The 15,000-nt window shown below is 44.1% G+C and overlaps 4 protein-coding genes across 4 annotated transcripts in view; 2 read left to right on the top strand and 2 right to left on the bottom strand.

The window, feature by feature from the left end:
• Window positions 1–1,522, top strand: part of LOC134189704 (transmembrane protein 185A-like) — a 3,538-nt gene extending 2,016 nt beyond the window's left edge. Inside the window, exons 4-6 of the mRNA XM_062658062.1 lie at window positions 668–847; window positions 948–1,071; window positions 1,135–1,522. Of these exons, the coding sequence (XP_062514046.1) occupies window positions 668–847; window positions 948–1,071; window positions 1,135–1,370 (540 nt within the window). The 3' untranslated portion in view covers window positions 1,371–1,522. The remainder of the gene's footprint in view (window positions 1–667; window positions 848–947; window positions 1,072–1,134) is intronic.
• A 568-nt stretch (window positions 1,523–2,090) lies between these two features.
• On the bottom strand, window positions 2,091–11,923 carry LOC134190019 (E3 ubiquitin-protein ligase MYCBP2-like). The gene is made up of 7 exons (XM_062658431.1): window positions 11,762–11,923; window positions 5,440–5,514; window positions 5,171–5,374; window positions 4,661–5,097; window positions 4,060–4,272; window positions 3,890–3,994; window positions 2,091–2,438 (listed from the first exon to the last, which is right to left on the bottom strand). Exons 3-7 carry the CDS (start codon window positions 5,229–5,231, stop codon window positions 2,157–2,159), a joined length of 1,098 nt encoding a protein of 365 aa, XP_062514415.1. The 5' UTR covers window positions 5,232–5,374; window positions 5,440–5,514; window positions 11,762–11,923; the 3' UTR covers window positions 2,091–2,156.
• LOC134190411 (hemicentin-1-like) lies at window positions 6,618–13,471 on the top strand. Its single transcript, XM_062658864.1, has 9 exons — window positions 6,618–6,782; window positions 6,872–7,289; window positions 7,331–7,390; window positions 8,621–8,788; window positions 8,845–9,192; window positions 11,784–11,894; window positions 11,956–12,018; window positions 12,576–12,749; window positions 13,148–13,471. Exons 1-9 carry the CDS (start codon window positions 6,618–6,620, stop codon window positions 13,327–13,329), a joined length of 1,689 nt encoding a protein of 562 aa, XP_062514848.1. The 3' UTR covers window positions 13,330–13,471.
• On the bottom strand, window positions 9,744–11,771 carry LOC134190018 (uncharacterized). Its single transcript, XM_062658430.1, has one exon. The coding sequence runs from the start codon at window positions 11,246–11,248 to the stop codon at window positions 10,022–10,024; it is 1,227 nt and encodes a 408-aa protein (XP_062514414.1). The 5' UTR covers window positions 11,249–11,771; the 3' UTR covers window positions 9,744–10,021.
• Window positions 13,472–15,000: the final 1,529 nt, after the last annotated feature.

The raw sequence follows: 15,000 nt of genomic DNA, 5'->3' as shown, positions 1-15,000 counted from the left end.
ACATGGTATAGCACAGACCAAACTGGTCACGTGTCAAGTCACGTGTTGAGTCAAATCACATGTCTAGTGTCAAGTCAAGTGTTGAGCCAAATCACATGTCTAGTGTCAAGTCACATGTCAAACTGACATTGGCATCTCGTAACTGTTAAACTTAATAATTGGAGAACATGGATACCAGAGTATTTGTAGTACTAGTTACTAGTACATACGAATGCAAAGACACTGACAGACAAACGAATGGTGAATGAACTCAACACAAATCTTGCTAACACACACACACACACACACACACACACACACACACACACACACACACACACACACACACACACACATGCACACACACACAGCACACACACACACACACACAGCACACACACACACACATCACACACACACACACACACACACACACACACACACACACACACACACACACGCGCATACACACACACACACACACACACACACATGCACACACACACACACACGTGCACACACACACACACAAATCTTGCTAACACACACACACACACACACACACACACACACACACACACACACACACACACACACACACACACAATATGTCATCTCACTTTCATCACATGATGAGCTAATCAGTAGTGACGTCTATTGTGTGTTGACTATTGATGTCTCACATTAGATTGTCCTCATTCCATTGTGGATCGAGTTGGCTCTCGCTGGCCTCGTTGTCCTCTACCTGATTGGTTGGGCTACACTTGTTGTTTGTGGCAATGAGGTCCTCGCCCCCGATGGACGTCAAACCAGTGCAGTCGCTGCTCTCTTTGTATCAGTCGGATTCATTTCTGCCGTCACGTTTATGGTATGAGATTCGTTCCTTCGTTGAGTGATACACATCACACAGAATGCCGTGTTGGCAGACAACGCATGAAATGATAAAATTCGATTGTTTGTTTGTATAGGGATTGCTCATCGAAAAAGTCGATGATATCAATGACCTTCCATTTACGGGCATATTTGTGCCGCTACACATAGCAATCATTTCCTTCCTCCTGCTCTCGTTTGCTCAGAAAGGAGGAAATCCTTGTGAGAGAGACACACAACGTCCATCGTCACTGACATATGAATTACATGTTTATCTCATTACAGGGTGGTTTGGTATGAGGAAGGAATTTTGCGATTGGCTCTTTACTGGTCTCCCCTGGCTACAGGAATACGGCAACGTATCATTCACCTGGTGGAGTAACCGAGGAAGGGAAGACAACGCACGTGGTGGTGATATCCATACAGATACTCACACACAGTTTTGCTATGAAGGTAAATCAGCTAAGGACGCGAGCAAAGACGTTGTGATGAAAATCGTATCAATAGCAGAGCCAGATTGATAAATTTTCAAACGTATTAGATTTATTGGTACTACGAGATGAGAAAGATGTACAGACATGAGATGGACGTTATATATTAGTGTAGCTGTGTGTATCATTTCTGTATTAAGAGTCAGACATTGAACAGAACAATGAATATAGAATCATCAGGTTCTGAATGCATGTGGTGCCGGAGCAGTATAGAGGTAGTCTAAGGTGACTGTCTGTATTTGCTCAGACAGACAGAACAAAACCGACAGGATAGACAAACAAACAGACGGACGGATGGACAGACAGACGGATGGAAAGACAGACAGACAAACAGACAGACAAGACAAAACCAACAGGACAGACAAACAGATACACACACACGCACACACACACACACACACACACACACACACACACACACACACACACAGAGAACAAAAACCGACACGACAGACAAACAAACGAAAAGACATATAGACAGACAAACGGATGGACAGACAGATAGACAGACAGACAGACGAAAACCAATAGGACAGACAAACAAACGAACAGACAGATAGACAGACAGACAGATGAATGCACAGACAGATGAATGCACAGACAGTAAAAAGACCAACAGGACGGACAGATGAACAGACTGGTGGACAGACAGACAGACAGACAGACAAGTAGCAGACAGAAATGCATGTACAGAAACATGGCACAAAGATCTCCTCCAACAAAGCAAAATCAACTCAACGACCTCTATCCATATGACCTCAATTTAAACCATGTATTGAAACTGCGCATGCGCACATGGTTTCAACTAAAAAATAACTAAAACGATTGTTCGTCTCTACACATTGCACACCCCAATACAAACTCCTGACCGGTCGGTGGATGTTTGACCTGCAGTGGACACACAGTGCCACTTAACTGTTTGCAGCCAGGGCCCACAGGGCACTGAGGCCTGTTGCCTGTCCCCATCTGCACCACACGAACATGCTCATTGTGACAAACGGTGCAAAAATGTGTCGTTCCAAAGCAAAAGAAGACGGCGATAGAACAGCAGTAGCGACACTTGTGTGCGATATAGTCAGTGCCATGACGACAAGACACCTACAGTAGCACAACAAACAAACAAACAAATTCAGACAAAGTAACAGTAATTGGTAGGAATAGAAATCAAGAGGGGAACTGAGGGGTGAGAGGGGAAATGAGGGGTGAGGGGGGAAATGAGGGGGTGAGGGGGAAATGAGGGGGGTGAGGGGGAAATGAGGGAGCGAGAGGGGAAATGAGGGGGTGAGCGGGGAAATGAGGGGGTGAGCGGGGAAATGAGGGGGTGAGCGGGGAAATGAGGGGGTGAGTGGGGAAATGAGGGGGTGAGCGGGGAAATGAGGGGGTGAGTGGGGAAATGAGGGGGTGAGCGGGGAAATGAGGGGGTGAGTGGGGAAATGAGGGGGTGAGAGGAGAACTGAAGAGGTTATGGTGGAACTAAGGGGTGAGGATGGAACTGAGGGGGTGAGGATGGAACTGAGGGGGTGAGGGTGGAACCGAGGGGGTGAGGGTGGAACTGAGGGGGTGAGGGTGAAACCGATTGTAGGTAAGGTACCGGGGAATGAGACACCAGGGACATGGGCAGGGGTAATGGGCAGTTGCCATCCTCAACCTTCAGTAAAGCTCACATAATTTGTCATACATTTGGCCCAGTTTTTGTTCAGTGTCATGCTTGCTCTGGCAAATGTGTGCCTCCAAGCAAAAATGTGTTTCCTATGCTAATGTAATGAGTAGGTTTAGATCACACAGATACAATACTAATACTCATCTAGGCTGCATTCACGATACATGTAAAAAGCACTCATGATGGTAAAAAGCACTCATACCCCTATATTTGTAAATTCACCCCCTGTATATGTCATTGTACCCCTGTGTCTGTAAAGTACCACTGTGTCTGTAAAGTACACCCTGTATCTGTAAATGTACACCCTGTATCTGTAAATGTACCCCCTGTATTTGTAAATGTACCCCTATATATGTCATTGTACCCCTGTATCTGTCATTGTGTACCCCTGTATCTGTCATTGTGTACCTCCTGTATGTCATTGTGCCCCTGTATCTGTCATTGTGTACCTCCTGTATATGTCATTGTACCCCTGTATCTGTCATTGTGTACCCTGTATCTGTCATTGTGTACCTCCTGTATATGTCATTGTACTCCTGTATCTGTAGTGTACCCCTGTGTCTGTAAATGTATCCCTTGTATCTCCCGTATCTGTCTGCAATTGTTAGTACTCCCTATAATTGTTATATCTACATGTGTACGTACTGCCCTACACTTGTAACCTTTTCTTTACACATAATAGTTAACTATCTATTCTAATTACTCCGTTAACTGTAGTACACTCCCTACTCTTGTAATGTTACGCCTATGGCAACAACAAGTTACAACCTAATAATAAACAAATATAGACAAACTACGCCCACAAATAATAAGATCATTATTTTCAGTCTCCCCTAGCTACCCCTACTACCCCACTAGGGGCCTCCCACATAATTTTGAAATTACTAACCTTTCCTGCGGAGTGTGAGCAACCAGCACACACAAGCTCCGCTGGCTTGTAATCATCGGACAATACCGCCTGTTCAGCACATCGAGCTTGTCCTCCATAATAAGCCTGACATACAAACACAAACAAATACTCAACAAGCAAATACGACTTCCCATACAAGTATGCAGCACCTTGTTACACTTGGAGCAAAGATAATACGTGTAACGTTGCATTGCGAATTCGACTGGTTTCTGGTAGAATGGCCGCCCTGGGGTTGTGATATCAGCGCAGTGATGCAGGTTTTCGTATTGGAGACGGGTGGTTGCTTTGCGTTGTACGTCGTTGTGTAGTTCTTCTAATGGTTTTAGGATTTTGGAGAGACGCTCATGTCGAATCCACTTGCTCTAAATATGTATACACACTTTACACACACACACACACACACACACACACACACACACACACACACACACACACACACACACACACACACACACACACACACACCACATACACTGGACACGGACACACACACACACACACACACACACACACACACACACACACACACACACTGCAGACAGACAGACAGACAGACAGACAGACAGACAGACAGACAGACAGACAGACAGACAGACAGACAGACAGACAGACACACACACACACACACACACACACACACACACACACACACACACATTATCAAAAACGTTGGGATTGCACATGTGTGTCCCAACATTTTCATTATTGCTCAACTCAAGTGATTCCAACGATTCCCTACCAACTGTTTACCTCACACAATGGGCACATGATGAATCCGAAAGAAATCCTCGGTCCACTCCAACGCTTCCTCAACATCGTCTCACAGCAGTGATAATGATAGACATGCCCACATTCCAACTGCAAAACTGGTGCAGCCAACAACTTGTCTGTAAGACAAATCGAACACATTTGTTCTTCCCTCTTCCTTCTCATTGGACCATTTGCTCTGAAAACTGCAACTTTTGATCCTGCAGATTGAGCGCAATCATGAAGGCAAGGCGGACATCTCGTTTCATCCTTCACTCCACCGCACGTGTGACCGCATGTGAGGATCTTTGTGCACGCATTGCTTGCACGTTGGACACACTCAGCAGCAGCACACACTCTGCCAACCGACGATGGAACATTTCTGGTCACAGCGTCACAGAAACGGCAGGCACCTACTAGAGCACTTGCAACCCTGAAATCTACATGCAAGCACATGCATCTCAATACACTACTCAGTATATACACTAGGTGTATGTCTAGTATGCTGGTTACCTGTTCTAGTCTTGTTTGTTAGTGAAGTAAGGCGACTAGCTCTTGAACTTGCTTTTGCCATCACATTTGCTCATATGAGGATCACACTGGAGAGAGGGGGATTTGTTGCTTCCAAGCCGGAAAACTCAGGCGCACGCGCTTGGACATGCAGGAAAATGAATAAAGTTGTGACGTCATGATCATGTTGTGCAATCAACACTTTCCCTATTATTTCCACAAGCACTCAGTTGCACAAGGTTCGTAGTTTACATGCAGTGACTAGCACATACCATGATACTCTCTTGCTCTCGCATTGCTCTTTTATCTGCCACTCACTGTCTGACTCTCTCACAGAAGACCAAAGTCTAGGATGAGGATTAGAGCTAGAGTTAGTGCACTATTTCCTCAGGCATTAAAATGTACTTAGCCAGACTGCTGTGCTGACAGTGTAAACATTTTAATTACGACTAAACCACTAAAAACTTTTACTAGGATATAGTCACTTCCACCCAGAATAAAGAAGTAATAAAGTGCTATAATCGTCTGCATGCCATTTCTTATGTAGGCCACGCCCTTGGCAACTCTGCTGTGGAGACGGTTTTTACTAGGAAAATACTGAAAGAATAAAACATCCTGTTTGTTAGATTCGTATGTCCATTTGTATCCTTGTTTGTCGGTCTACTTGTCTTTCCAATCTGTCTGTCTACTTGTCATTTCATGTCTGTCTACTTGCCTGTCCATCTGTCTGTCTACTTGTCTGTCCATCTACTTGTCATTTCATGTCTGTCTACTTGCCTGTCTATATGTCTGTCTACTTGTCTTTTCATGTTTGTCTACTTGCCTGTCCATCTGTCTGTCTACTTGTCTTTCCAATTTGTCTGTCTACTTGTCTGTCCATCTACTTGTCTTTGTTTTCATATGTCTGTCTACTTGCCTGTCCATCTGTCTGTCTACTTGTCTGTCCATCTACTTGTCTTTTCCTATGTCTGTCTACTTGCCTGTCCATCTGTCTGTCTACTTGTCTGTCCATTTGACTTTCTACTCGTATATCTTCCCTTTCCCCTAGAAAGAGTGAAACTACGTTGTAGGGCTATCTACCCACCCACCCACCCGCCCACTTGCTAGTGCAACATTGCACCCCACCAAACAAACTGGCAGGCAAACGGACTCGATATCTTGGCCTCTCACTACACTCCACACTCGGTAGGCAGACTGTGCGCGACGTGAAACTGTGCGGTCGACTGCTCGTGTGATGATCTCTGCAGCTGCAGCTCATATCACCATCACCCGGAACTACCGCCCACAACTTTCGCATGCTAATTTATCTAAGCCACAGGTGGCTGCAACAGAGAGCACAAACACAACGCGTACGCGCACATGCGTGCACTCCACACAATCATCTTGTGCCTGCATTCATACACAAACAACAACAACAATTCTTGTTCTCGTTCGTTCTCCACCCAGAGCGATGGCTGACTCTTCTCTCGGATTTCAAAACATTTTCACGTTTGGAAGGAAAGAGGAAAGTGATGTAAGTACAGTAACAAACTTGTCTGTGGTGGAAATCTGGCTGCCTTACGATCGCACACTGAGAATGGCTGCAGAGAGTGACTCCGCACTCATTGAAGTTGAGGTCAGTGATCATATCCATCCTCGATCTGCATGCAAACTCGAATTCGTTTGTTTTACCTTTTAAAAGCTTGATTTTTTGATTTTGATTAGAGTGATGAAGAGAATCCGAATGTGAAGAGAGTCGATGATGTGTGCTCGTGTACGTTCGGCGCGGGGAGTGACGGCGATACCGCGCCCAACGAAAATCCCCCGCCTCGATTTAATGCGCCAAATCGCTGCGCCTCGTGCACGTCGGTCAAGTCAGCGCTAAGTTGGAACGACAATGCACTGACGACTCCATACACGAGAAAAGAACAGAGTGAAAAGCACACGGCTGGTGCAGTGGACAAACGCCATACAGACGCACATACACGAGGGGTGCCTCACAAGTGTGCTTCTCTGTGTACGAGCTGTGAGTGGCGCAGAAATCTTAAGCGACCTGCAGTTTTGTTGTGCTGCGCTGTGTGGTTTGTGCTGTCGTTTGTGCTTGCCATTCTGCTCGTGCTCTATTCGAGAGGAAGCCTTGCGGGTAGGTAATGCAATCGCTGAGATTTGATTTGTATGCTAAAGGGATGGACCTCTATATGGCAGGTCGGGAAGCAGCTGGAGCAGATGCGGTGGGATGCAAAGGTGGGCCATGTGGTTGCAAGCTGAGGATGAGATAAGCAGACAGAGAGACAGACAGATTGAATATAGATGAGCGACAGAATGAATGGATGGACAGACAAATGGGGTCAGATAGTCCACATTGATGCCACAATGGTGGGTGTAGATAGAAATACAAACACATGGACTGACAGTAGACAGAGATAGACAAACAGAAAGAATGTTTTAATTTTCTATGGCTCATCGGTGTAACACTTGCTAAACAGAAAGATGGACAAACAAATAGACAAACAAATAGACAAACAAATGGACAAAAATAGACAAAACAGATAGACAAACAAATAGACAAAGAGATAGACAAACAAATAAACAGACAGACAAACAAAAATACACAAATAGAGGGACAAACAAATAGACAGACAAACAAACAAAATACACAAACAAATGGACAAACAAATAGACAGACAAAAAAACAAAAATATGCAAACAGATGAACAAACAAATAAACAAACAGATGGACAAGAATGAATACACAAACAAATAGACAAGCAGATAGACAAACAAACAAACAAAAAATACACAAACAAATGGAGAAACAAATGGACAGACAAACAAACAAAAATACACAAACAGACAGACAAACAAATAGACAGACAAACAAACAAAGTACACAAACAGATGAACAAACAAATAAACAAACAGATGGACAAGAATAGACAAACAAATAGACACACAGACAAAATTGACAAACAGATGGACAAACAAATAGACAAACAAATAGACAAACAGATAGACAAACAAATGGACAAACAAATAGACAAACAAATGGACAAACAAACAGACAAACAAAAGGAAAAATAGGCAAACAGCTAGATGAACAAACAAAGACACAAAAATGGACAAACCAACCAAATGCTAGAGTAGAAGCTAGAGTAAATGTTTCACCAACAATAGATTTAATAAGCACGCTGCTCACCACAGTACTATACAAACTAACTAGAATCATAAATCTTCATTCAATCGCTAGGCACGTGGGGCGAGTGGTCAGAGTGGAGAATGTGTTCGCCAGAATGCGGTGGACAACACAACTGGAAACGCACACGATCGTGCAAATACCGAGAAAACGCAACCGAAACATGGTGCTGCAACGGACAGCACACAGACATCAGAGACTGTCCACCACAAAATTGTACCCCAAATGTCCTTGCATGTTTTCGACAATTTGTTGTAGTAACATGTGACTTTGTATATTAGGCAGCGAGTGGGGAGAGTGGACATCGTTCTCGCCGTGTAGCCACACATGTGGTAATGGACTGCAAGAGCGGACTCGAGTCTGTCAAACACAACACAGCGATGAAGCACCAAATTGCACACGAAGAAACGTGGAGCAGAGAAGTTGCAACAAAAAGCAATGCTCACCAGGTGTGACCACCACAAACTTTTAAAAAAAATAATTTTAATCAATAAATTTATTTTAGTTAATGGTGGATTGTCGCCATGGCAACCATGGGGTGATTGCTCTCGTGAGTGTGGGGGTGGGATACGTATGCGTAACAGAACGTGTACAAATCCTAGTCCGCAGTATGGAGGCAGTGACTGCAATGACAATGATACAGACCAGAGAAAATGCAATACTCATGATTGCTCGCCAATCGATGGTAATTGGTCGTCGTGGTTGAGCTGGAGTGTGTGTACGGCCACGTGTGGAGGAGGAACGCAAGTGAGAGTTCGTTCCTGCACCAACCCGGTGCCACAATGGGGTGGAGCTGCATGTCAAGGTGAAAGCGATGACCTGCAGACATGTAGTGAAGAGAAATGCCCACCAGGTAACTGCAAGTCACTTGTAGGCCTAATTAATTAACTAATAATTAATTAATTAAAAGTGTGACGTCATTGTTTAATTGTACTAATAATTAATTTTTTAATTAAATAATAACTTGCAAATACAAAAATTAAATTTAATAAAATAATAAAATAATTAATATTAAGTACTTGTTTATACTGTGCCTGCCAATACTGTAATGTACTAACCTATTGGATTGCTTGTGTATTTGAGCATAATGAGGGTCAAACAGACTTGACCCATCTATGTTAGATTAGATTTGGAGATTGAGTAACAATTGTCAACAACAAAAGCAGACAGACAGACAAATAGACAGACACACACAAATGGAAAAACAGATAAACAGACAAACAGATGCACGCAGATGAATGGATAGACAGACAAACAGACAGACAGATGGACGGACGAACAAACAGATAGACAGATAGACAGACAAACAGACAGACAGACGGACGGACGGACAAACAGATAGACAGATAGACAGACAGACGGATGGACGGATGGACAGATAGACAGACAGACAGACACAAGCAGATGGATGGATGGCCAGACAGATAGACAGACAGACAGACAGACAGGCATACACACACAGATGGATGAATGGGCAGACAGATAGACAGACAAACAGACAGACAGACACACGGACGGAGGGACAAACAGATAGACAGATAGACAGACAGACACACACACAGACGGACAGACAGACAGACAGACAGACAGACGGACAGAATCAAGTTTATTGTCAACAATCTTCACTACTACAAACAGTTATTGTTAAAATGAAATGTTCTACTTGTAGTCCGAGACTATTGCTAATGAGTAAAACACTGAATGTCTCTATCTACTCCCAAAACACTGTCATCTCCTAATGAGCGCACAGAAAGCCTTGACAGCTTCCGCAAAATCACTCTGCTGTTGCATTTTTGAAGAGTAATAGACAGTCTTTTCCTCCAGAAGGTTTTAAACTCTACCGCAATTCTTCTTCCATCAAAGCCTCTCGCCTTCTTCCCCAGTTCATTCATCAGCTCGTCAGCCTTTAAGCCCCACCTGCCGAAGTGTTCAAAGACGAGTGGGACAACTATAGGCTTCGATCCATCCGCAAGCGATTCCTCTGAGTATTTTTTTGACTTTGCTGCCTCTCGTTTAGCTGCTGCATGGCCACCTTCTCTGGCTGCACCTTTAATAATGTCTTTGCTCCAAGGGTGAGCTATCGAAACATCACATTCTTTTGTGATCCCAGTGTCAGTGTCGTAAAGCGTGATGTCAGGCCGGTTTTCGTTGTCTACAAATCGCTGTCTCGGTTCTATTTGATGGGGAATGAGTAAATCGCTTAGGCAATCACTCCATGCAGACACTATGGAGTTATGCGTCCACACAGGTCCACCTCCATATTTACATGTCAAAAGGTGATAGCCCTCGCGATCCAGCTCAGTTCCACAGTCACACGTCTTAAGCAGCCGGCTGAAAGGCAAACCAGCACCCAACCTCATACAAGACGCTACACGAAATTCATTCGGCTTCAGTGCGTTCTTGTCTGAAGTTGGTATTACCTCTAGCCATGCTCCAGCTCCTTTTCCGTGTAAGGACCTGATCCTTGCAACATGGACAGATGGATGGACAGATAGACAGACAGACAGACACAAGCAGATGGATGGATGGACAGACAGATAGACAGACAGACAGACAGGCATACACACACAGATGGATGAATGGACAGACAGACAGACATACAAACAGACAGACAGACAGACAGACGGATGGACAAACAGATAGACAGATAGACAGACAGACAGACACAAGCAGATGGATGGATGGCCAGACAGATAGACAGACAGACAGACAGACAGACAGGCATACACACTGATGGATGAATGGACAGACAGATAGACAGACAAACAGACAGACAGACACACGGATGGACAGACAGACAGACAGACAGACACAAGCAGATGGATGGATGGACAGACAGATAGACAGACAGACAGACAGGCATACAGGCATACACACACAGATGGATGAATGGACAGACAGACAGACATACAAACAGACAGACAGACAGACGGACGGATGGACAAACAGATATACAGATAGACAGACAGACAGACACACACAGATGGACAGAGAGACAGACAGAAAGACGGATGGATGAATGGACAGATAGACAGACAGACACAAGCAGATGGATGGACGGACAGACAGACAGACAGACAGACAGACAGGCATACACACACAGATGGATGAATGGACAGACAGATAGACAGACAGACAGACACAAGCAGATTGATGGATGGACAGACAGATAGACAGATAGACAGACAGACAGACAGACACACACACACACACACACACACACACACACACACACACACACACACACACAGATGGATGAATGGACAGACAGATAGACAGACAAACAGACACACAGCAAATGCTAAACCCTGCTCATCCCATAATCTGTAGCTAATAGACCATCAAGCTTGCTTACAAAATCCACTCTTTATGTACATGTATTTCATGTGGCCTCATTTGGGGCCTCACATTGTATCACTCACTCGATTTCCTGATGTCTTACAGTTCATGGAAATTGGTCAGTATGGTCAATGTGGACACCTTGTTCACGAACGTGTGGCCTGGGAACAAAGAGTCGTATGAGATCATGTACAAATCCGTCACCAATGCATGGCGGTCAGATACCATCATTTCTAGTGTGCGTGTCCAGTAGACGGTGTGATGTATGGTGATGTAGGTAACGACTGTGTTGGCTCAGCAGTAGATTATAACAGCTGCAGAGATGGCGACTGCCCACCTGGTGTGAAATCTGTTGTGTGGTTGATTGTATGTAGGCTCTTGTATAGACATGCTTGTTGGAATGTCTGCCTGTCTGTGCATTTACATGCAGGTTGTCTGTCTGTCTGTCCATCTGTTAGTTTGTCTGTCTGTATGTCTGTCTGTCTGTCTGTCTGTCTCTGTCCCTCTGTCTGTCTGTCTGTCTGGCTCTGTCCCTCTGCTTGTTTGTCTGTCCGTCTGTCCGTCTGACCGTCCGTCTGTCTGTCTGTCTGTCCCTCTGTCTATTTGTCTGTCTGTCTGTCTGTCTGTCTGTCTGTCTCTGTCCCTCTGTCTGTTTCTCTGTCTGTCTGTCTGTCTGTCTGGCTCTGTCCCTCTGCTTGTTTGTCTGTCCGTCTGTCCGTCTGACCGTCCGTCTGTCCGTCTGACCGTCCGTCTGTCTGTCTGTCTGTCCCTCTGTCTATTTGTCTGTCTGTCTGTCTGTCTGTCTGTCTGTCTGTCTGTTTGTCCATACATGTTACCGTCTCACGAAATATCTCATCAAACTACTCGTTCTAGTACTGACCTGCGTATCTATTCCAGTTAATGGCTCATGGACAGTTTGGTCATCTTGGACCAGCTGCAGTGATACATGTGGTGGAGGCAGCCAAATACGAATAAGATCGTGCACCAATCCACCTCCTTCCAGTGGAGGAATGAGCTGCAGAGGATCAAGAACTGAAAGACAAGATTGTAGCACTCAAATGTGCCCACCAGGTTCACACACACACACACACACACACACACACACACACACACACACACACACACACACACGCATGCACACACGCACGCATGCACACAGACAGACAGACAGACAGACAGACAGACAGACAGACAGACACACACACACACACACACACACACACACACACACACACACACAGACACAAACACACAGACAGACAGACAGACAGACAGATACTGTAGACACACAGACACAGACACACACATGGACACAGACAGACAGACAGACAGACAGACAGACAGACAGACAGATAGACACACACACACACACACACACACACACACACACACACACACACACACACACACACACACACACACACACACGGACACACACAATCCTCTTAATTAATATTGTTTGTATGTAGTTGATGGAGCGTGGGGACCGTGGGAATTATGGAGTCAATGCTCTCACACATGCGGCATTGGTGTGATTCGACAACGCACTCGACAGTGTGACAGCCCCCCTCCCCATCATGGCGGCAAAAGCTGCAATGGCGACTCCCTTCAACAACAAGCCTGTCACGTGCAACCATGTCAATTCAATTAATGAAACAAAACTTTTGATGGACATTTGTAACGGTTGGAATTAATCAGGAAACAAGAACACACAGTAGAATATGAAATAAATAAATAATTAATTAATTATTTTAGATGACAAGTGAGATGATGTACATACTTGTAGTATGTGCTGAGATTGGCGAGAAAACATGTTTTGTATTCTAATTAATTAAATATAAATTTATTATTAAATTTATAATGTTTTATGACATGAAGGTGTTGCTTTGGATGTTGTGGTTCATTGGTTTCTGTATGTATGAAGTTTATCTTCCACAGGTAATTTGAAGAGATTGAGATAGACAGTGAGACAAACAGATGACACACAGACAGACAGTTTGACAAACACACAAACAGACAAACACACAGTTTGATGGACACACAGATTGCTGGACAAAGAGAAGATGGACACTTAGACAGAAAGTTTGACAGACACACAAACAGACAGTTTGACAAACACACAAACAGTTTGACAGATACTCAGACAGACAGTTTGACAAACACATAGACAGATAGTTTGACAAGCACAGACAGTTTGACAGACATACCGACAGACAGTTTGACAAACACATAGACAGACAGTTTGACAAACACACAAACAGTTTGACAGATACTCAGACACAGTTTGACAAACACACAAACAAACAGTTTGACAAACACACAAACAGACAGTTTGACAAACACACATACAGACAGTTTGACAGACATACAGACAGACAGTTTGACAGACATACAGACAGACAGTTTGACAGACATACAGACAGACAGTTTGACAAACACACAAATAGTTTGACAGATACTCAGACACAGTTTGACAAACACACAAACAGACAGTTTGACAAACACACAAACAGACAGTTTGACAGACACACAGACAGACAGTTTGACAGACATACAGACAGACAGTTTGACAGACATACAGACAGACAGTTTGACAAACACTTAGACAGACAGTTTGACAGACACATAGACAGATTGTTTGACAGACACACAGACAAACAGTTTGACAAACACATAGACAGATAGTTGACAAGCACACAGACAGACAGTTTGACAAACACACAAATAGCTTGACAGATACTCAGACACAGTTTGACAAACACACAAACAGACAGTTTGACAAACACACAAACAGACAATTTGACAGACACACAGACAGACAGTTTGACAGACATACAGACAGACAGTTTGACAGACATACAGACAGACAGACAGTTTGACAAACACTTAGACAGACAGTTTGACAGACACATAGACAGATTGTTTGACAGACACACAGACAAACAGTTTGACAAACACACAACCAGACAGTTTGACAAACACACAAACAGACAGTTTGACAAACACACAAACAGACAGTTTGACAAACACAGACAGTCTATAAACCAACAGCCATGCAGGCAAACTAAATTTTACATTATCAGATACCACGGACATCCTACAGCTACATCATTCTCCTATTACTGACAGCATTAACTATCCACATGTGTCAAAAATTAAATTGGAATTTTGCTCACCCACGCACACTCACACTCACTCGCACATGCATGTGTTGCCCCTTGCAGCCATTTCCATGGAAAGAAACACAATTATACAACACACTGTAGTTGTTTACCTCTTACTTTTCGCTTCAGTCTTCATTGCAATCGTCGAACTGCGGCGC

The sequence above is a fragment of the Corticium candelabrum genome, chromosome 14 (genome assembly GCF_963422355.1).
Source record: "Corticium candelabrum chromosome 14, ooCorCand1.1, whole genome shotgun sequence".
Classification (NCBI taxonomy): domain Eukaryota; kingdom Metazoa; phylum Porifera; class Homoscleromorpha; order Homosclerophorida; family Plakinidae; genus Corticium; species Corticium candelabrum.
The sequence above is the reverse complement of the archived record's forward strand: the minus strand, read 5'-3'. Positions and strand labels throughout refer to the sequence as shown.

Coding starts and splice junctions, on each gene's coding strand:
- LOC134190019 (XM_062658431.1), bottom strand. CDS start 5,231: ATGGCAAAAGCAAGTTCAAGAGCTAGTCGCCTTACTTCACTAACAAAC. Junction 5,098..5,170: donor AACAAACAAGACTAGAACAG/GTAACCAGCATA, acceptor GCTTGCATGTAG/ATTTCAGGGTTGCAAGTGCT. Junction 3,995..4,059: donor TTTGCTCCAAGTGTAACAAG/GTGCTGCATACT, acceptor TTTGTATGTCAG/GCTTATTATGGAGGACAAGC.
- LOC134190411 (XM_062658864.1), top strand. CDS start 6,618: ATGGCTGACTCTTCTCTCGGATTTCAAAACATTTTCACGTTTGGAAGG. Junction 6,783..6,871: donor CCGCACTCATTGAAGTTGAG/GTCAGTGATCAT, acceptor GATTTTGATTAG/AGTGATGAAGAGAATCCGAA. Junction 7,391..8,620: donor AGATGCGGTGGGATGCAAAG/GTGGGCCATGTG, acceptor TTTGTATATTAG/GCAGCGAGTGGGGAGAGTGG.
- LOC134190018 (XM_062658430.1), bottom strand. CDS start 11,248: ATGTCTGTCTGTCTGTCCATTCATCCATCTGTGTGTGTATGCCTGTAT.